Consider the following 23,281-nt stretch of genomic DNA (forward strand, 5'->3'; position numbering starts at 1 on the left):
AAAACTCAATGCAAAATGGTTAACTGGTGTATTTCACTTCCTATCTGCCTGACAGAAGACACTTTGTTAAGTAAAATCTACTCCTATAGGAAAACAGAAATGGAATGCTTTCTGGTTTTTGGTTTCTAGTGTTAGCCAAGTAAATTTATAGGATTGCCAGGTTTTTTTTTTTTTAAACCTGAGAAGAGAGAGGCACACAAAACAGCTCTACCAGCTGGTTCATTCCTCAAAAACCTACAATGGCCCCAGCTGGGACTAAAGTCCATTTTAATCATCAATGCTGCCTCTCAGGGCCTGTATAAACAATAAGCTGGAGTCAGCAGTGACCCAGGGATCAAACCTTATATGGGCCATGGGAGTCCTAACCAGTACCTTAACCACTAAAGCAAATGCCTGCCCCCCTCTTGGAAGTTGTATTAGATTATGGTAGTACAGACTTTTATATGTAAGGGGAAATTACAGCTTTTTAATTTGTTTTGGGAAGAGAATTTTCTACATAAGATTTCATAATTTTCTTCATCCTAGAAGCTAGCATCTAATTGTTCCTTTGTACAGCCAAGGCATTGTGCAAACACTTGGTATTCATATCCTACTTAGTCTCCACCACTGCCTTAAGCCATGGGTACTTTTAGCTCGGGGGGGTTTATTCACTTGTTCAGCCACTCCTTGTTAACAGTCTGTGCAAATGATTTGTGAATTTGCTACCAGCCTTCTGCAAAAGTCGTCACTGTGTATGAAAAGTTTTCCATTCAGTCTTGTAAAAAGGAAGGTTGTTTGTTCAGATGACAACACCAAAATATTATTGCCCAACTCACCAAAAGCAAGTAGTCTCTAGAGAACATCTGACTGTTCATCATTTTAGAGAAGAGTTTACGAAGGCTTGGCAAGGCCAAGAATGTTGTTGCAGACCACTCACATAGAATCACAGAATCAAGATTCTAGCTTATGCCCCCTCATTTACTTTCTAAGCCAGTGGCTTCTCCTTTGCATGGCCTAAGGGGATACACCATGATTCAGTTTGGAAACAGGGGTGGGTTTGTGGAAGGTCAGCTTAAAGGAGCCATCATTCATCATGTGCCTGCCAAGCTGCCACAGAAAAATGGTCTCATTTCTGGAGCTACCCGTGGGAAGCAGAGACTGACTGGGGAATGGCAACCTTAGCACAGTGGGAATCTGCCTGGCTGGGTCCTGCTCCTAAGGGGAGAGTCAGACAAGTCTGGACGGAAGGGTGTGAGTGTCCTATTGTTGTCACAATGCCTTGCCACAACTCATCTGTGCAAAACAACATAAACCTATTATGTCACAGCTTCATAGGTCAGAGAAGACCCAGGGAGGGGGACTCGGGCAGTTTCTCCTCTCAGTCTCTCCCACAGCTGAAACTGCAGCCAAAGCTTGCCTAGGGGAGAATCTGCTGGCACAATTTCAGGCTGCTTGCACAATTCAGCTTGTGCCGTTATAGAGCCAAAGTCTCTGTTTCTTTACTGGCCGTTGGCCAAAAGCTGTGCTTGGCATCTCGCCTTTTTCATCTTCAAAGCCAGCCATGGAAGATCGAGTTTTTCTCATACTCAAAATCTTCATGTTCTGCCATTTCTCTCATGCATGCAACCAGAGAAAGAGCTCTGCTTTTAAAGGGCCGCTGTCCTTGCCTTGAGGCCTTGCATGAATCCAGGGTGCTTGCCTCAACTTTACTTCTGTGATTGCACCTGTCTCTTCAAAGTCCCTTTGCCATGTAGCATAGCACACTTCCAAGTTCAGTATTAAGGGTGTAGGCACGTTGTGTGAGTGCATGTGGCAGTGGGGGGCTGGGCAGGGACAGTTCTGCTAACCAGAGGAAAATGGCAACTACTGACCATGTCTGAGTGTTTGTTCTTCTATGGGCAGGCAGCCCTGATACTACCTGGAAATTCTGTACTTCACTGTCCTATATCTGCTTGAGTTCTCTCCTGGAAGCCAGTCTGCCCCCTCTACCCTTGGACCTAGCCACATGTTTCAGAGCTCATTTTATAAAGACTGATTTTTAATTGAAACACAAGGTTACACAGAGAGAGGGAGATATGCAGAGAGAGAGAGCTCTTCCAGCCACTAGTTCATTTTCCAAATGTTTTAGTAGCTGCATCCAGGGTGCTTGCCTCAACTTTACTTCTGTAATTGCACCTGTCTCTTCAAAGTCCCTTTGCCATGTAGCATAGCACACTTCCAAGTTCAGTATTAAGGGTGTAGGCACGTTGTTTATATATATATATGTTTATATATGTATATATATATATGTTTATATATGTATATATATATATATATATATAAAACACTTTGATTCAATGTCCTCTTTCTTGAATGAATTTTAAGGTAGTCAGACTGAACAAAGCCCAGAGCCATGGCAAAGGCCACCAGCTTCACCTAGACAGTCTAACTGATGAGTTTTTTTAAGGGCTAACTTATGAACTTAGACAAGTGATAGATTCTGGTGGAATCTATCACTTTGAATTAGAATAGAAAGAAATGTCGAGACAGGCTAGTTGTCCAATTCTATATAAGGATAAGGAGGAAATAACAATAACCAGTAGTACTGTACACCAGACATTGTTCTGAACATTTTGCAGAGCAACTTCAAAAAGCTAAAACAGAATTAGAAAGGTGTTTATTGTGGTGAAAAAAAACTTCAATGCTCAAATAGCCTTTTCATAGTATGTATTTTTAGTAAATGTATGCATACATCTAAGTATGCACACATACCCAAAGTTTTTGCACTAAAATAAACGTATCTTTTAATTCTGTTTGTTTTTCCCCATGAACCTTGCTATATACATAGAGCAATTCCTCATTACAATCTCATGAATTTGTTGTCATTGCTATACCTATTTTATAGATAAGGAAATTGAGGCACAGCAGAATTAGTTACTTGCCCAAAGTCACATCCCAAATATTTACAAGGCCATCATCTAAGTATAGGCATTCCATGTTCTCAGTTTGAGAGTCCTGTGGCTTCTCTGAAGCCCATCATACCACTACATTTTAAGTATTTCTAGAGACGGGGTGAGAGGGCAAGAGAAGAAATGTTGGGAGAAATAAAAATATTTTCCCTTCCTTGTCTGAATAATCTTGAGTACAATCTTTTAGTGTATGTGTATGTGTGTGGCGAGGGAGAGGAGTGGATTACGGAGATGGGATTCTCTCTTCAAGAAGGAGCCTAGGGCCCTTGTGAGTTTCTTTGTACATGGAATGTGCAGGTGTTCTGAAAATACTCAGGTAGCACTGGTGAGACGCAACAGAATCAAGAATTAAAATTTGCAAAAAAAAATATTCCCTTTAGCTGGCAGTTTCACCATGATGCTTAATTTTATGCCTCCACTTGGCCAAGAGTTACCTGGATAGCTGGAAAAATGTCAATTCTATGTGAGTTGGCTAGCGTGTTTCCAACGAAAGTTAGCTTTTGACATAGTAGATGGAGTAGGGAAGTGGAGGGGTACCATCCTACTCATTGAAGGCCTAAACAGAACCAAAAGATGAAGGTTAAGGTAGAGAAGATGTCATTAGAATGTGAAAAGAGGTGAATTGGCTGTTGGCTTAGAAGTTTGTAAATACTGATAAGTCCCTCAAACTTCAGTTTATAAGCAGGAGGCCTAGGAAAACTAATTATATAAATTAAGAAGCCACTGAACTTATCTGGACACTAAGATGCTGGACTTTATGCTAGGTATATGCTTGCAATGAAGGAATCTCAACTGAACTTGAACTGTGGTTATGCAGCAAGGCGGAGGAATCCACCATGGGGGGAGGGTTGTGGGAGAGATGGGGGGAAGTCCCAGTGCCTATAAAACTGTATCACATAATTAAAAAAATAAATAAATAAATTTCCAATGTCTGATAGATGCCCCAGCTCAAGCAGACAGGAAACTCAGCTTCCCTTTGTGTCCTGGTTCTATCCAGGCCCCCGGGGCTGGATGATGCCAGTCAGCAAGAGGGAAGGCAAATTTCTATACACAGTCTACTGACTTAAATACTAGTGCATTCTGGAAGGATGTTTACCGATACATACAGAAATAATGTTTTACCAGCTATCTGGGTTCCTCTTAGCTAAGTCAACTTGACGCATAAAATTAGTCATCACATTCACTGAAAAGGACAAATTGCTGTGCAAAATCATTTTACGCTGAATAAAATAAAGCATGCCAAACATAATACTCTATCAACTATTTCTGCAGAGTAAAACCCAGAGTCAAAAGTCTGCATTTGGGTCTTGAGTTTTATTCACTGGCTGGGTAACTAGGGTTGAACAGCCATCCCATCCATTTTGTGATGTGTAACCTGGTGCCATTTCAGTTGAACTTCAACTGAAAGAGATACTGCTTGATAAATGCTCTTAGGCCAAATAATATTTTTCAGAGGCACTGATACTTAAGGGAGCATAATCATGTCAGAGTCTCTTATGGTTTTTGCTCCTTCTGGTGTTTTGCCATGAACAGTGATTGAGAGCTGGTCCCATGGAATGCCAAATGTTTTCATTCATAAGAGTCAGTGAGGGATCAAGGGAACAGAGACAGCAAGGAAGCAGTGGCTTGAACCTGACTTTCAGGTTGTTGTTGTTTCCTTTGTGTGTGCTAGGCCACGTGGCATAGCCACATCATGATATCCCAGCACCAAGGGAACTCTGGAGTCAGCTAGAAAAGAGAGGACTGAAAACAAAAGTGTCTACTCAGGGAAGGGATGAGAGTCGGGCAGCCAGCGTGGAGGCCCCAGGGCACACTCTACCTACTGGGATGTGCTGGCATCCCCACTCCACAGCTCACTACAGTCAGAGAGCCCTTCTCTGGCCTCCGAATTTCTCCAGATAGGAAATGAGTTTCTAGATTCTATAGAGTTTGAGAAGTAAGGGTCTCTGCTGCTTTGCTTCAAGAATGTTCAGCTTCCTTTTCAGAGCCTACCAGCCACATTAGCACCATTTACTTGGTCATTTATCAGCATAGAGTGGGTGCCTGTCTTACTCCTGACAGCTATCTTATAGATGTGTTGAGGTCATCGGGTGAGATTGAAATACCACTGGAGGTCCAGCTCTTCTCTTTAAATCTGTGAAATGGGGGTGCCAAGAGTGCCTGCTGCATGTGGTGTTAGCAGCATGGCTCTGTGTAGTCAGTCTTCTCTGCTATGTTATGGGCAATGCTGACATGCTATACCTTTTGATTTTGCCTCCCATGTACCACAGGATCGATAAACAAATCAGCAGGTTTCGGAGATGGTTACCTAAGAAGCCCATGAGGCTGGACAAGGAGACACTGCCAGACCTGGAGGAGAACGACTGCTACACTGCCCCTTTCAGCCAACAAAGGATCCATCAGTGAGTGTTGCATATGAGAACTCTAGTCTTTCTAAGGGCACATCCCCAGTGGCAGAGCTTCCCCCTGCATGCCTTTGATTTCTTTGTGTGTGGAAGGAACTGCATAGTAACCTTTTAAGAATCCTGGGGAGTGTTCTTATCCCTTTTCACTATTCATTCCAGTTGGGAAGAGTTAGTAATTCCCATACATCCCTATATCTCAGTGACATGAAACCATATAATACTTGTCATATGTGTATGGGATGAATGGTCAACTCCATGGTGGTACCCAAAACCACCCAAACTCTGTGTATCTTTGGCTCTGCCAGCTAGTTTGCATTTAAGCAGCAGACAGGGAGAAGTAGCCTGTTTTCTTCACTATTGAAAAGAATATTTTGTTTTTGTCTCAGTTTACTTCTCAGTCCTCTTTCCCTCACATGCCACCTGTCAGCTTACTCACTGACTCATCTCTCAGACCATCTCAGAACAGTCATCTGTCAATTTTGACATGTGAGAATGGAACAAAAAAAGTTGACTCGATAACTGAGCAGTGAGGAATTGCTAATGTGATAGAGCATTTACACTGAAGCTTCTGAAATGGCAAGTGATGATAACTGGATGGCAGGAGACAGAAGTGTGCCAACACAACAAAGGGTGAACAGAGGGGGAATAAATCTGGCCAGCTCAGCTGCACTCAACCAGACTGCAGGAGTTCCCAGCCTCTCCTGCCCCAGCCAGGGTGACAACCTAAGTGGCAGTAACTTACCAGAAGACAGGAAAGGGCTGACATTATTTTTTTAAAGCCTGCTCATTTTGACAAAAAAAAAAAAAAATTAAACCAAAGAATCATTGTCAAGAAATTGCAGGGAGTATGAAATATAGGGCATGTTTCAGCAGCAGAAAATCAATTAGTTTGTGAGCCTCTAGAGAACAAAAGAGAAAGAAAAGGCATAGATGGTCAGCCTCAAAAAAAAAAAAAAAACACGGGGGGGCGGGGGGTAATGTAGAGAAAGATGAGCTGCATGCAAGGGAGGGGACCCCAAAATAAGCAGCCTATTTCTTTGGAAACACCCCCAAGGAGCCCAAGAACTTGAGCTATCCTGCCTTCCAAGGTCATAAGCAGGAAGCTGGATCAGAAGTGAAGCAGCCGAGATATGAACTGGTGTCCATATGGGAAACTGGTGCTTGGCTGGTAGAGGATTAACCTGTTGAGCCACTGTGCCAGCCATTAGCAACATTCTTAAAATTCTATGTGGAGTTCTTCTAGAGGCTGTTCCCAGTGGGCTCTTCTGCATGGTTCCAGAGAATTAAATGTTTATAGTTATAACCTAGAAGAGTATACAGGTGATGTCTAGTACAACAATGTAGTAACCCCTAACCTAAAATGCCATGATTAGAACAATTCTATAAATGTTAGAATTGAGAGCAATTTAAAAATAACTTCACATTATATATGAATATGTAGATATGTCTGCATTAGAAAAGCAGTAAAAGCTAGTGAGTGTGTTTCTAGAAGCCATGTCTATTGCTATTCAGCCATGTTATACAGTATCACTGTCGCAGGTCAGGGCCTACTGGCTGGTTTTCAGGCATGATTGTGTGGCTGCATAAACATCTGACCCACAGAAAGTTTATTCATGTTTGCCAGCTGTAGCACCTGAGCTTGTCACCGTTAGGGTCAATTATTTCATTGAGTTATAGGGCTTCCAAGAGAGGTCCCATAAAGCTCAGACAACTTCAGAAAAGGTAAATCAATACAACCAGGTGAAATGTACCATAGGATTGTGATATCTGTTATTTATTTAATGCTTACAAAATTCCAAGTGCTTCACAATTATCAACTCATTTAGTCTTATCAGTAAGATGTAGGCATTACCCTCATAGTCACAAAGGAGGAAAACTGAAGCACAGGACTAACTAATTTACCCAAGGTCACCCATTTGGTAAGTGGTAGGGCTTGAATTCCAAGGCCAGGCACTAGGGCTTACAGTTCTGACAGTCCAGGAGCACAGTCCCAGTGTGAGGGCCCCATACTATCTCCTATCACATCAGAAAAGCTGAAAGGGGAAATGTGTGTGTATGACAGGGAGGGGACAAAGGAGCAGTCAGTCTCTTTTGCTGTCCTTCTCTTTCTCTCCTTCTCTATCTCCCTCTTCCCTCTTCCTCTTCCTGGCAACCCAGTCTTTCAAGAACTCCAGTCATCCCATCCTGAGAGTGGAGCCTCCGTCACCCGATTACCTCTCCAAGGACCCGCTGCTTCTCTACACCTTTACCCTGGCAAATGAATTTCAACAGGAGTTTTGATGGGACAAGTTACATGCAAAACATAGCAAATTCCAACCCATTTTGTTGCTTCAAACAACAGAACTTATTGTCTTACGGTTTTATAGTTTAGGATCCAATGGCATAGGTCTCGCTAGGCTAATAGAAGGTATATCAGAGCTTCATTCTGGAGTCTGTTGGGGATAACCAGTCTCTTTGACTAATATCTGGTAGCTGCTGTATTTTGCTCATGTGATGTGAGTCATTACATTACACCATCTAGCCTTGCTTCTGCCGTCACATCTTTTGCTTCTTCTCTGAGTTTACTGCCTTCCTCTTTCATTTTGAGGGACTCCACTGGGCCCACTTGAGTAATCCAGGATCATCCTCTTGTACTCAAGTCAGCAGTTCAGCAAACTTAATTCCATCTGTTACATTAATTCCCCTTTGCCGTATAGCTTAACTTGCTCACCAATTCTAGCTTTTAGGATGCAGACATCTTTGGTGCATCATTTTTCTTTCTTGCACAGTTATGTAAATTGACCAATTTCTAAATTACTGAAGCTATGGGGTAGGTAAATTTTGATGCAAAAAAAAAAGGAGAGAATGAAGGGAAGAAGGTTGTAGTATGATTTGGGAACATAAAATGAAACATGTCATTAAATTAAGTATTTGTCACATAGAAAGCACTCAATAATTGATAGCTATTATCATTATCAGTTATGATGAGCCAAGAGTCAAGTAAGAATCATTGAAAGAATCTGAAGGTGTTCAAATGGAAAATGAAGTAATAAAAACTAATTTTAGCAAGTTGACTATCTGACCTGACCTAGACTAGGGTTATTTTTCAACTAAACATTGCTTGCTATCCTAGCTATGAAGCTGTGTCACATCTGTTACCTGTCTGGCATTTTTCTTTTTAACAAAAATAGCTGAAAAAATGGATTATTTTAGCATGTGCCTTTTACTGTATTTTTTTTTCAAAACTTTTAGAGATTTTCTGTTGTTTTCATTTATCTGAAATCTTTAGAGAATCCTATAGACAAAGAGAGGCCAAGTTTGATGTTGGAAGGATTAACATTGTTTTAGTGCAGTCTCGGGACACTTGTTTTCTGGCAGTTTCTCAATTGGCATGCTGATCTCCAGTATACAGATCGTTTATATTGATTCATGGAGTCAGGGGAAATAGATCTAGGCTCTGAAAAGTTTTAAAATGAGGTGAAAATGAAGCAAGTTACACAGTCTTTGTGCTGCTGAAGATTGGGAGTCTCCTTTTGAAGGACATAACTCAGTTGCAGGGCACAGAGAGATCACCAGCCACGTGAGGACCCAAATCTCTGGGAGTTTGAAGAGCCAGTCCTCACTTAGGTGTAACCTTAATATTTCAAGCCAATGATAAATCATTTGCAAATGTTGTTGCACTAATCTACCTTCAAATAAATAGCTCATTTCCCCCACCTATCAGTCCATTCATTCAGCAAATGTGTCCAATGTGTGTTATGCATCAAGAATTGTACTGTAGTAGAGAATTATATTTGTATGTGATCATATGTGTGTTTACATATGTATGCAGGAATATGTTTTTTAAACTTTTAACTTGACCATCTTAGGTTGTACTGACCGAGAGATAATTTTCCTTATAAAAATGATAAAAAGGCTTTTTAACAATTATTTTTATTTATACAAAGTGAACAAATTTCACATATTTAATGCAAGTTTAGCAGCATATTGATATTGTCCACCCTAACTGCTCCTATGCCTGCATCCCCCACCTACCCCTTCTTCCTTTTTTGTTTGTAATTTTTACAGTGGCATACTTTCATTTCACTTCATAATCACAGGCTTAATACTCCATTAGGTAAAAATATCAACACACACCAAGTAGAAATTAAAAAATAACCACTCTCAACAGAATAGACAAAGGTTATAAACAATAACCAAACCCAGAACGTCAATCTTGCTCACATAGATTACATTTATTGTTCTCTCTGTGTTATCACAGATCTTGGAAAATGTATTTATCTTTTGGGGACTGACTTATTTCATTAAGCATAAAAGTTTCCAATTGTATACATTTAGTTGCAAAACACAATATTCCATTCTTTTATGGCTGAGTAGTAGTCTGTGTTTATGAGAGAGAGAGATCTGTACTCCTAAGTTTATAGCAGCTCAAATCACAGTAGCTAAGATATGGAAAAGGCCAAATGCCAGTCAATTGATGATTGGATAAAGAAAATGCTATAAAAAGCTATTCTAAAGCACATGTAGGAAGAGGAAGATTTGCCAACTTTTAAGTACAATAAAACAAGGAAGGGTTAACAGAAGAGGAAGCTGGGAACTAGGATTGTTCTGTCAGTGAATTGTACCTATGCAACTCTTTCGTGCTTTCCATCATCACAGCAGTAGGTCAGAAGGAACAGGAGGAGCAAGAGAGTGATTGTGTCTTAGAGGTAGGGGCAGTGTGCTAGGCCATGTATTCATTATTGTCTCTCTTAATCCCTGCCACACCCTGCAGCTTAGTTGGTTATCCTCATCTCACAGGAGAGAGAACAGAGGCTCAGAAACATTAAGTACTTTATCCAGGGCCACGCAGTCACATGTAGACTTGAGGTTAGGACACAAATCTGACCATCAGCCTATACCGCTTCTATGTACAGTAACTCAGATTTGTTGAGCACTTATTGTACAGGGGGCTACCCAAGAGATTGGAAGAAATTCAGAGATAGAGAAATGAAAACTCAAGAGGCTAAATTACTAATGTGAGTTACACCTGAGTTATATTCTGAGCATCGGCATGACCAGGGAAGGGTATGTCTCACATCTTAAGTGAGGAGAAGAACTGATAGTTATAGAGATTTAGATAGCCATTTGTTTAAATGGGCACTAATCCAGAACCACCTATTAGCAATGTCCCTGGGAATAAGCTTGATTCTTTTCGCTCCACCCCATACTCTTCCTCAACATGATGCCCCATCAGCAGCTTTGCATTCCCCCTTCCACACCGATGACATCTCTTCAGGCTGTCCAATCTTGACACTATCATCTTCCTTGCTTCCCTCCATCACCACCGAATGCTTTTGGTCCTCTTTCCTCCATTCTGATCTCAGTGCCATTGCCTTAGAAGTGGCCACCAATTTGGTTACAAACAAAATAATAGTGTCATCACCACTTCAGTCTTTCCTTCCAAATCTATCACCGCACTTATTATCACAGATAGAAGTGAGACAACATACCCCCAGCTGTTTAAGCTTTTGACTTGGCAAGTATACTGAGGGCATCAATCACACCCTAACTCATCGTCTTAGCTGTGTGACTTCAGAAGGGAATGAAACACACCACCACATGGAATAACATAGCTTCCTTGCTTAATTGTTTCCTGTGATTGTTTAAGCCCTTTGGGATCAAAGTCAAACTCCTTAGCATGATGTTTAATCAGCCCTTCCATTTTCTTTCTTTTTATTTGTTATTTGGGAGAGACAAACATTTATGTCTGCCATCCCTGGTTAGGATGCCTGCAGTAGTTGAGTGGTTGGTGAAAACAATCCAGAGCTTGGAACTGAGAATTCAAGCCAAGCTTCCCACAGAGGCATCGGGGAGCCAACCACCTGAACCATCACCTGCTGCCACCCAGGTTTGGCACTATCAGGGATAGTGAGAAACCAAAAAAGTGGCCCTGGAATTATTTTAAGAGAGAGGCTACTATAGGGAGTTGAAGAACCCTGTGGTCATAAAGGGAACACTGAAGTCACATGTTTAATAACAAATGAAACTGCTATGGCACCTAGGGCTTGGGGAACAAATGAAGAGTCTGGGGGCACGGGATATTGGAACCAAATAACTTGTTGGAAGACCGCCTTGCAGGCAAGTTCTAGACTTGTGACAAGCTAGGACCTAGTGCTGATGGTTCAAGTGTGTGATGTGGTATAGTCAGACTTGTTTTGGGGAAAAGTTTCTAGCTTCTCTTAAAGCTAGGAACTAGAACCAATTGCCATTGAGAGCTTGAAGGATCGTTGCCAGGTTGACACTGACAGGGATGGCAGGCCAGTAGGAAGAAGCATCAGTTGCCTGTGGATCTTAGAGACACCGGGCAGTGCAAAGAGGCTGTTTGCAGTTTCTGATCTGGTATCATGGAAGAGAATAGAGCAGGGGGAATCAGAAGAAAGTGAATGAAAAGCCCCAATTCCTAATATCTGGAATTTCTCAGTTGGCATTTTAAATCGTTTGGCTAAGGCCATTCTCAATTAAAATACAAATATCCTTGAAAAGATGACAATTTTGATGTTATTTTTCATTTCTACCTCATTATGAATAGTTGAAAGTACTAAGTGAGAGGAAGGAATGCAAATGGGTTATGTTGACTGGAGCAGAAATGAATAGAGGATTCCATGAAGATGGAAGGGAAAGATTCAAAACAAAAAAAAAAAAAATGGAGAGAGACAGAGAGACACTAATTGGTAAATTTTGCAGATGCTTGGCAGTTTTTAGGATTTTGTGGCTCATAACAAAGAAAGGAACTGGGAAGTAGATGGACCCATCCTTTGGGACAACTGCAAATGGGAGAATGTAGGAAACAAGACCCAAGATCAAGCCCACGCCAAGATAGCCATGACTGAGTCCGTGAATAATAAATATATGGAATGACAATACCTTACATAGTTCTAGCAAAACCTTCTGACTGTATTACAGTAGCATCCTAATTAAGTGGGAAGCTGCGGGACTGAATTGTTCCAAATTGGATTTTTCCAGTCTGAGGACCAATTATGAAGCTTTATTGTTCCTAAACTTTGTGTTTTTACATTATATACCTATAAAATAATCCCCCCAATCACCTTTCAGGAGCAAATGAAAGGGAACTCTAATGAACTTGATTATGGTGATGCTTCCATGTCTTCATTCTGAACATCCATCTCAGTCCAATGCATATCAACCAACAGTTCTGTGTCAGACACTGAGTGGACTGTAACAAGATCAATGAATCACTGCGTCTGCCCCTGAGAGTGAAGGGTGGAGCTGTCTTGTGGTCAGGAGCACAAGCTCTGGGGTCATTGGACCCAGGCCCCACATCCCAGCTCTGTAACTCACAAAGTATGTGATTCTAAGCTTCAGTTCTTTCATCTGTCATTTGGGAATAATAATAATAATGCTCAGATTTTTTTCTAAATTAACTGTATCCAGTGCCTTGCAGATGTTCAATGAATGCGATTTTTGTCAACATTATTAGTACACCTTTATCATGTAAAATTTAAATCTATGTTGTTTCTAATGATGTTGATTTTCATGGTCTGGTTTGAAGGTGAGAATCATCTAAAGCATTGTCATTTTTTCTCTCTCCTTTTCCCCTTTTCCTGTAGTACCTTGTCTCTTATTTTCTCACATCCTTTCCTTTTTCGAATTTCTGTTTCTGAATTACCCAGATTACTATCCACCACCCCAGTCCTCTTGCACACAGGTAACCAATTTACTGTTCAGCCTATATAGACTTAGAATAGCTTCTCAAATCTGACTCAAAAAAAAAATGCATATCCTCTTGTTAGGTACCTGTTTTTTTTTAATATATTTTGTCAATTATTTCAAAGGCAGAGTAACAGAGAAGAATGGGGATACACAAACACTGAGAAAGAGGGGGAGGCAAAGTGGGAGAGAAAGGTTCTGCTTTATTCTCGGACAATGCTCTTTCAACTGAGGACATTTTTCTTCAATAATTCTTGAATTTTTATGTGAATTTTTTTTCTTTTATTCTGTCTTTAAAATTTCTTTCATGTAAGACAATCTCTTTCAGTTTTTTTATGTATTAAAAATACCAATTCAATTATCTAAAATGCAGAGTTACATGCACAGAGAGACAGAGCAAGATAGAGTGAGCTTCCATTTGCTGTATCATTCTCCAAAGGCTGCAATGGCCAGAGTGGACCAGTTTGAAGGCAGGAGATCAAATTTAGTTCCCATTTATAATTTTTTAATTATTTTTTATCATTTTATGATACAATTCCATAGGTCCTGGTCTTTCCTTTTCTTCCTCCCCAAGTTCCCTCCCCCTTCATTGAGTTCTCCCATATTATTACTATAGTACAGTTCTTCGAAACAGTCATATATACATCATTGTGGACATGGGCAATGGCAGGAGTCCAGCATCCCATTGTCAAGTTATAGTTAACAGTTTCATTTGGAGTCCATCTTTGGCAGTAGAGATGCATGCTGCATTGTATACTCACATCTGGCCATGATAGTCTCCATTACACAGTTACTGCACATCCCCTTAAATGAAAAGCCACAATACAAAATCAACAACAGGAAGGAAAAAAAATCAACAACATAAGTGTTTTTATTTTCAGATTGAAGTATCTTTATTCTCCTAATAGAAAAATTTTAAACAGTTATCACTTTTCATTGCCTGATTTCTCCTGACATGTTTTTGTTTGTTTTTCTGTCTCTTTACATTATTCTCTTATTTGATTTCTCCAGTTAGAAATCTTTCGATGACTGCCCTATTTAAGAATAGGAAACACAGGGGCCTAGTGCTATGGTCTAGCAGCTGAAGTCCTCAATTTGAACATATTGGGATCCCACATGGGTACCTGTTCTAATCTTGGTGGCTCTACTTCCCATCCAGCTCCCTACTTGTGGCCTGGGAAAGCAGTCGAAAAAGCTTTGGGGCCCTACACCCGTGTGGGAGGCCTGGAATAAGCTCCTGGCTCCTGACTTCAGATTGGCTCAGCTCCAGCCTTTGTGGCCACTTGGGGAGGGAACCAACAGAAGATTTTCTTCTTTGTCCTCTCTGTATATCTGACTTTCCAATAAAAGATAAATAAATATTTAAAAAAAAATAGGGGGCCCAGTGCCATGACCTAGCAGCTAAAGTTCTCACCTTGAACATGCCAGAATCCCAAATGAGCGCTGGTTCTAATCCCGGCAGCCCTGCTTACCATCCAGCTCCCTGCTTGTGGCCTAGGAAAGCAGTCAAGGACGGCCCAAGGCCTTGGGACCCTCCACCCACGTGGGAAACACAAAAGAGCACCTGCTCCTGGCTTTGGATCAGTGCAACACTGGCTATTGTGGTCACTAGGGGAGTGAATCATCAGACAAGATATTTCTCTCTCTCGCTTTCTGATGGCTTTGCAATAAAACTATGGCTTTGCAATAAAAATAAATGGCTTTGCACTACAATTAAATAAATCTTTTAATAAAATAATAGCACAAAAACTAAGTAGAAGCTCTGAGTAGTAATGGGGACTGTGGACATTGTTGTAGAAAAACATGATTGGATGGCTTCATTTTGGAGTCTCCAATTTCCCTACTGAGATCTTGCATCTAAGGCTGGTCAGAGTTCCCAGAGGAGCCTTCTGTGCCTAATAGCCATGATCTAGACTGCGAGTTGGGTGCAGACACCTGGGACTCTTAGCTTCCAGAATGTAGGCATTCTGATTCTGTGGTTGTGCATAGTTATGTCTAAGGTCACATAGTGCAAGGGCTGTATTAGCCTGTGCCAACAACACTAACATAGCCCCCAGTCATCTACTAGAGTAAAGGAGCGGACGCGGGCGCTGGACCTGAGAGCTACCTTCCTCTTGAACAGCTCCTAAACAGTGCTTGCTTATCTCCGCCTCCTCTTTACTCCGTGGCTTGAGGTCACAGGTGCCCAGGTCTAAGTAATTGTGAGAGTCTGTGGTGTACGTATGACCGTATTTTTCTTTAAAGACGGTTGATGATTCAACTTTTTCTTATCTCTTAAATCTATTAGCATTTGCCTGCCTGCTTTGTACATCATGAAATTTTATTGATTTTTTTATGTTATCTTTTTTCCCATCAGGGTTTATACATATATATATATTGAAACACATACAAAATGCTGTTATTTTCAAGGGCTTTGAGGGAGAAAAACTGAACGCTAGTATTTGATTTTCTGTTTTTAGCTCATCTCAAGATCAAGTGTTTTTTAATTTGTGTTTAAGTCTCAACAAAGAAGATATCATGAAGCACAATTATAAATAAAATTTTATATTGCTTTATATTGCAGTCACTTTTCATTTTAATCCTTAAAGAGGCTAGAAATTCTGTAGTCAGAACCTTTAATTTTATATATTTTATCTGATAATCTTTTCCTCCTTTTTCTCCTATCAAGTGCTCTTAAGATAAGGAATTTTTGCACTACGGTTGCCTAAAGCCCAGAAAACTCTCAAAATAAGCCTTGTCACGTAAAAAAATTAATTGGTTGCTTTATTCCTACTTAGATTTTCATTAATTTGAGGACATAATTTATATGACAGTTAACTCTATCACCTTAACTTCTCCTTGTTAAATTTAAACTTCTAATTAAGAATGTTTCCTGACATACTTACTTTTAAGACATTAACCTTCACTTTCTCTTTGTATTATGAAATAATGAACCATCAACCACCAGAATCTATTAATATATAACAATCTACTATAAAATTTACTAACCTAAAACAATGGACTTTTTTGCATGATTAAATTGTTCCAGGTATTTGTGACATATTCAGCTGGGTGGTTCCTCTGTTGATTTCTGCTGGAAACAACAAATGGCTGTGGTTGTCTCTTTCAGTAACTGAGCCACTTAGTCCAGCTGTCTCTCTTGCGTGTCTGCTAAGCCTTGGCAACTCTTGGCTGGGTTTCTCCTTCCCTGTATTCTCATCTTCAGAGAGGCCTATTAAGGCATGTTTAAGACCTTGGAGATCTCTGGTTTTGGTGCCTAAAAACCATAGAAATTACCCCTGCTGCATTACATTGACAAATGCCATTCACAAGTTGCACCAGGTTTCAGCAGCTGGAGACATAGACTCCTTGAAGGACTGAGCAAGAAATTCACATCAGAGAGAATCTGTGTACAGGAGAAGGCGCTGTGGCCAGCTTTTGCAGTCTGTCAGTAGTCCCTCTGGATTAAAGGAATTTGCAGTTTTTCTGCAAATAAAATACATTCATCTCCCCAACTCCACGATTACCACTGGCCTCAAAAGACCTGAAGTCCAAGATCTATTCAGTGACAAAAACCCCTATGGATGGTTCCACAGGTATTGCATGAGAACCTGTAAACCAAAAAGAGTTATGTGCTTCCTATATTTGCAGCATTTGTGGTGCAATGATGGAATGATCACAATACAGGTTATCATTCATAATGTCTAGCAACAAGAAGCATATAACAGCTACTCTTCCAGAATAATTCTAAAATCCAGCTGAGTGAGTGCCTTAGTCTTCCTTTCTCCCTGATTCTGTTTCTTAGAAATCAATTATGTGGCTATTATACTAGAATAATTGTACAAAAGTTATCTACTGGTAACTAAATGCTTCTTAACAGTATACTACTTCCTCTTGAAGTCCAAATTCATGGCGATGTTCATAGATTGGAGAAAGCTTATTTGATTTTTGGATCTCTGGAACTCTTTAACATTTACTTTAAAAAGGTGAAGGCCTTTTTGTTGCATATATAGGTCCAGAACTAGTTCCACATACAAAAATATAATTATAAAATGAAATTGACTTTAAGATTCTTCTGTATAATGTAAGATATGACAATTTCTGGAGCATTCAAAGAGCCTCTAGGTAATGGAGAAGATATGTTATACTTACAACTGAGAGTAGAAAAAAGACAGACCCAGCCTGCCTGCAGAAATCTATAAGTGTTTTAGGAGAACAGACAAGAAAAAGGTAAATGCATGTCTTTCTCATCACATGCTTTTACAATTAAGAGAATAAACCCTAAGGGAAAAAAATAATGTGGTAGAGAGAGGAGAGAGAGCTCATGATTTGTAAGGCAGGAGCAACTCTTTTGGCTAAGATGGTAAAAAAAAAAATAACATTGGAAACCCAAATATTGGCAAGAAACATATACAAAAGTCTGAGAAAGGTTCGAGTAAAAACCCATGAACAATGACAAGGTGAGTTTGAGGGGTAGAGAAGAAGGACAGTGTTACTTATAATGTGCAAAGAAAAGAAGAAATAAGACTGCTGGTTTACGCAAGAATGAGGAAAAGACTTTGAGCTTTATTGCAAATCTTTGGAAATTACCAAAAAGTTAAATAGAAGAGGGTAAGATTTTGTTCTTTTTAATAAAGGTCATCCTGTTTGCTCTGTAGAGAGGAACTACAGGAAGAGTGAAATTAGAACAGTTGGGAAACTATTGCCGTAGTCCAAGGAAAAAACAACTTCCAAGTAAAGTTGGTGAGAAAGGTTCAGACTCGGAGTGACATTCAGGAACAGAGGGTGAGGGAACTTAGTGGACTGAATGTGGGACACAAGAGAAAGAGGAGGTCAGGGCTGCATCTCAGGATTGTGCTTTGTGAAATGCGGTGCAGAGCAATGTCACTTTTTTTTCTAAGATGAAAAAGACTAAGAAGAACAGATTTTTATTTTACAAGGGCACATATCAAGTTATGTCTTTGAGCTTTCTGCTTTGAGCTGTCTCTTAGCTATCAAATGGGGCATGAAATAAACCATGGGTTGTAGGAGTTCTAACATCTACTTAGGACTTCATAACTCCAATGTTCTAGTCTCGCTTTCTGGCTATTTCCTGGTGTCCTTAGGCAACTCATACATTCTGACCCTAAATTTCCCAACAAGTAACTGTGTCCTAAAGAGATACATGACTTCCTGATGCGATAGCCTAGTGGCTAGAGTCCTCACCTTGCCTACGTGAGAATCCCATATGGGCACCGGTTCATATCTTGGTTGCTCCACTTCCTGTCCAGCTCCCTGCCTGTGACTTGGGCAAGTAGCAGAGGACGGCTCAAGCTTTGGAACTCTGCATCTGAGTGGGAGACTCAGAAGAAGCTCTTGGCTCTTGTTTTCAGATTGGCTCAGCTCCAGCTGTTACAACCATTTAGGGAGTGAACAAGAGATGGAAGATCTTCCTTTCTGGAAGTCTCCCTTTCCAATAAAAATAGAAGAAATCTTTTTTAAAAAAAGAGAGTCATATGATTTGCTCAAGGCCTCACAATCACTTTGAAAGAGCAGAACTTGAACCCAGGTTTTCTGTCAACTTATACATGATCTTGAAGAGCACTGCCCACTCCACTCACTCCTGCTTTACTTCACTCAAAAGGAGTTGTAGGGTTAAATGTCTCATCATTGAAGCAGGGCATGGGTCTTAAGCGCTCAAAGCATAATCCATGACTTAATTATTATCTGTTCCATCAACATGGTATCCACAGCCATTTCTGACTATTTAAATAAAATAAAATTGAAATTTACTTTATTTACACTAGTCAGAAGTTGAAGTTCTCAGTGGCTCCTGTGACTAAATAGTCACGTACATGACTAATGTCATTCTGTGTACATACCGTATTGGGTAACACAGCATTTTCAGTGTCTCTGGAATTGATGCTTAACAATTCTGGGATCTGGATAAATCAAACTAAATCTGAACTTGTTCTTCAGTTATAAGAATTTGCGCAGCATGCATAGCTAAAAGGAGTTACCTTCTTTGAAAGCGGTGCGTTTCATAGTAAAGTGATTGTAGGCCCAACATTCTGAGCACATCTTCTCAAATCCCACCCTTGAATATTGTCATTTTGTAAGAATAGCAGTGCCTTTGAGTTGGTGGCTGGGTTACTGTCATCTTTGCATTTCCCTCACATGCATACAACATACAGGCATACATACAGTCCATGTCCCCTTCCAACCTTCTCTGACCTTCACATATACGTGCTCTCAAGGCCCAAGGATTTGTATCAAATAACCATAAATATCTGTTTCTCAAATGACTTAGCACATCAGAATGGTTCCTAAGACTGCTGTGCAGGATTGGCCACAGGAAGGACCTATCAAAAAGAGCATATACAACCCTGGAGATTTTCAGCTGAAGCAATTGCACAGCCTACACTTTTATCCATCCTTCCCTTCCTAGCAGTGAGCATGCTAGGTTCCTAGTCCTCCAAAATTTAACTGGAAACTTAGGGTGCTTAACCCCAAAGAACAGATATGTGTTAAGGCCTTAACAGATCTGGAGAGACCCCGTCACTTGCCCATACCCACAGGCTCTCCTCACAAACAGGTCGAAGAGATGAAACAGGATATGCATGGGTTAGAACAACTCCTCGATGCTTGATAGTTGTGTGACTTTGGGACATTTTGCAAACCTTACCAAGGAACAGGATGAGGTAGAGGCATGATCTCAGACTTGATCCTCCACCAATTCACCGATTGCTTCACCTCGTGGGGAAAGTCAGCACAAACTGGGAGCAGAAATGTGTTCTCTTTTGAATTTTTCTTTTTTTTTTTAAATGTAACTACCTGAGTCTTTTTTTTTAAGTGGTGCTTACTCATGCTAAAAATTTCCTAAGCATGTGTAAGGACATTTTCCTTCTTAGTTTCTAAGCCACACTGGTTCTCCATAGAGGCAACTAGTAGCTCCAGATGTGAATACAACCTTCCATAGCTAGTCTCTGCATTCACAAGCAGATTGTATGTCAATACATTTATGCCAATATGTCTCCATATACAGATGTTTTCCTGTGACACAAGTTGTTGTTTCGAACCTTGTTTTGTCGTTGGGCTATCTTGTAGGTTTCATATAGCCACGCTCAGCACCCTTCATCTCTTTACAGCTTCAGACTATTCTCTAAGGTTGGATCAGAACTTGCTTAAAATACCCCCCAGTTATTTCTAGTCTCTTGCTACTATAAATCATTCTGCAATGAACATTCTTGTACATCTTTCACCTTGCACGTGGATAAGTGTATTTGTAGAATAGACTCCAAAAAAAAAATCGCCGGGTTCAAAGGTAAGTTATAAGGGTGTGACCTGGTTAGATAGAACTCATAGAGTTTGTACCAGTTTTCTATCAATATATAGAAGTAGAACTGAGTTTCTAAGCCTAAGTGAGAGCCTAAGACTTGCTCTAACCTAAGAATGGCTCTAGGTACCTTACCTCCGCTCTGACACTCATCTGTAAAATGTGCTTGGTAAGAGCTTAGCTCATGGGTGACTGGAAGGATTGAATGCGTATTTACAGAGTGTGGAGCAGTGCGCAGCACCTGTTCTTGTAAGTTTGCTTCCAATGCAAGATCTTCAGGCTCCAGGTACAACATGGATATAAGGAAGGAGAAAATCGCATGTTTCAGCTTGTCTGTGGTACTTATTAGAGGGAAGAATTACATGCACAGAGGAACTGTAATGTGATGCCATAAAAAGAGAGGAAAGCAGAAAGCCGTTTAATGGAGGAGGGACATGGGTGTTTAGCCTCGAATTGTGTCGTCAGGCATGGCTGCGTTTATCAGCATTCTGAAATTGTGAATCAAAATGGGCTTTTTTATTTGTTCTCTAGTTCTTTATGACACCTTTATTTGGTATTAAAACGTAATGGCCCGTCTCAAATACAGCGAGAAAGCAAAAGGATGAAACAAAAAGAACTGCATTCATTGTAACTGTGTTTTTTCCTCTTCCTCCTTGGTGCCATGAAATATTTTCAGAAAACCTAGGAAGCAATGTAAGGCAAATGCTGAAGCTGCTTCTTTTACCCAAGGAGCCTTTCTCTGATCCACCAAGCTGAATTACTTCTTTTTTTCTGAGAACAGTATTCTATGAAAGAGTCTGAAAGAAGGAAAAATGAGAGGAAAATTCTTCTTAAGGGAATCTGTTCCTATGATTTACTTGTTATGCCTGTGTTCCTCTCCTTTATATGCTGTCCAGGACTCATCTGCCAAAAGCTGTTTCCACACCAAACGCAGCACTTGAACCACTGTTCTCCTGGGACACTTTGACTCTTCCCCTCTTCCTTTGAGCAACTAAGAGCCCTGTCTTTTAAGAAACACAAATAATAGCAGTTTCTCCAATATTGGTCCCCTCAGCTGTCAGGTACCCACAAACCCATCATTCAGTGCATTCTAAGACTCCAAAAGTTCAGACTCAGTCTTTATCCTCAATGAGTTTAATCTTAAGTGGGAGGAAATATATGAAAAGTTGATGCCACATGATCACACACTGCCCACCTTTCCCATGAGATTGTGTATGTCTCAAGAACAGGGACTTAACTGTTATGTTTTGCCTTATTGCAGTCAGTACTTTACAAGGCAAGGAAATGTCTATAAACTAATAGGAGACAACACCAAATAATCAGGAAATTGATGTGGTTTCACTCCAAGAAATAGTATAGGAGAGGAGAAGTTTGGGGAGATGGCAATGCAGTTGAGATGGAGAGAGATACTGGAGCTGTTTTGGAGGTGATGGTTAATAATATTTACTTGCCTTTGTTGCTGTTTATAACTTATAGGAGGCATCCAATTAAAGTTCACTGAGTTGACAAATCTTATCATTTATGAAGCAATTGTGCTTAAAATCTCATGTTTCACCATTTGTCACATTTCTGAGAAGAGAAGGTACAATCATGTCATGATGCATTTTTTGGCCTTGGATGCTCTGTTACCTGCTCACCTTTTATTAGGATAGGAACACCAGCTGGAAAGCCCAGTGTGGTGGGGTATGGATGTGGATATATACAGGCCTGTGCATGCATGCACATATATGCACACAGCTCTTACTGAGTCTGCTGATTGCCTGGACCATTGACGGAGAGAAAAATCCATTCATCCAGGAATGATCATGGGAAAAGGAGGGCTAGAGTCTGGATCCTCACGTTACCCCTGAGCCAGTCCAGAGGTTATTGCCAAAATCAACCACTCTTCCAGTTTCAGATCTTAACACTGGGAAGCTATGTGATTATGAATCGGGGAGTGGGGAATAGGGATAAAGAGAGGAGAGAAAAACAAAATGAAATTGCAGTTGGATTTGTCTAACACTGTCCCTGAGAAAACACAGTGAGAACTAGATCTGCTGTGACTTGGCTTTGAAGCTTGTTAGTCATGTTTACCTCCGGCTGCCTCCACACATGATGGTGTTAATGTTCAACACTCCAAGAACCAAAGTGACTCAACCCTGTGAGCTACTGCTCTGCTTATGGCATCTGGGTAATATGCTGTTCCATGCACTTCCTCTATGATTGTTCTAAAATATCTCCATCTAAGCAACACCAAATAATGACAAAGATTTGCTTCACCTCAGTTCATTCTCAATTTGTGTTTTCGTTGTGTGTGTGTAGCTTCATCATACACAACAAGGATACTTTCTTCAACAATGCCACAAGAAGTAGAATCGTACATCATATATTACAAAGAATAAAGTATGAAGAAGGAAAAAACAAAATTGGTAAGTAGCCTGTTAATACTAAGACTAAATCTGGCATTTGGGGACTACAGATGTTTTCCTATGTTTTATCAAGTTTCTGTCAATTCTAGAAATGCTTGTTTGATTTATTACACCTGTGACTCCCTTAATGCATAGCACACAAGTGTAAAATCTTGATAATGTCCTTAAATGTGAGAGTGTGTCACAAAGCCCAAGGAAAATAAAATTAAAACGTTATTTTGCTGCAAAAATTTTTGTGATGCTTGCATAGGTTTTTTATAATACACATTTTCATAGACTTCTTAAAGATTTTTTCCAGTGCATAAATTTCAAAATATTTTTGCTAAAATTAGTCTATTCTTTACAGACTTTCTACTCTCCATAGACTTTTTGGAAATATCCTGGTATGTCCTGTAAAAGTTTGTCATTTCACTTATCCAGGCCCATGGAAAAATGCTCTCGATTCTCAAAATATTTCTGGAGTGTCCATTGTGTGCCAGACACTGAGCTGGGTAAATAATTACAGTCCTCTAGAGCCAAAAACTTACATTCAAAAAGTCAGTGGCAGCAGTAAACAAA

General features: G+C 40.2%; 1 protein-coding gene across 1 annotated transcript in view; it reads left to right on the top strand.

Moving 5' to 3' along the window:
- Positions 1 to 23,281, top strand: part of ANO4 (anoctamin 4) — a 147,129-nt gene that overhangs the window by 57,384 nt on the left and 66,464 nt on the right. Inside the window, exons 7-8 of the mRNA XM_040990900.1 lie at positions 5,198 to 5,329; positions 22,617 to 22,723. Coding sequence (XP_040846834.1) covers positions 5,198 to 5,329; positions 22,617 to 22,723 — 239 coding nt within the window. The remainder of the gene's footprint in view (positions 1 to 5,197; positions 5,330 to 22,616; positions 22,724 to 23,281) is intronic.

Source organism: Ochotona curzoniae, unplaced genomic scaffold (assembly GCF_017591425.1).
Source record: "Ochotona curzoniae isolate NIBS_2020 unplaced genomic scaffold, NIBS_Ocur_1.0 contig_1014, whole genome shotgun sequence".
Taxonomy (NCBI): Eukaryota; Metazoa; Chordata; class Mammalia; order Lagomorpha; family Ochotonidae; genus Ochotona; species Ochotona curzoniae.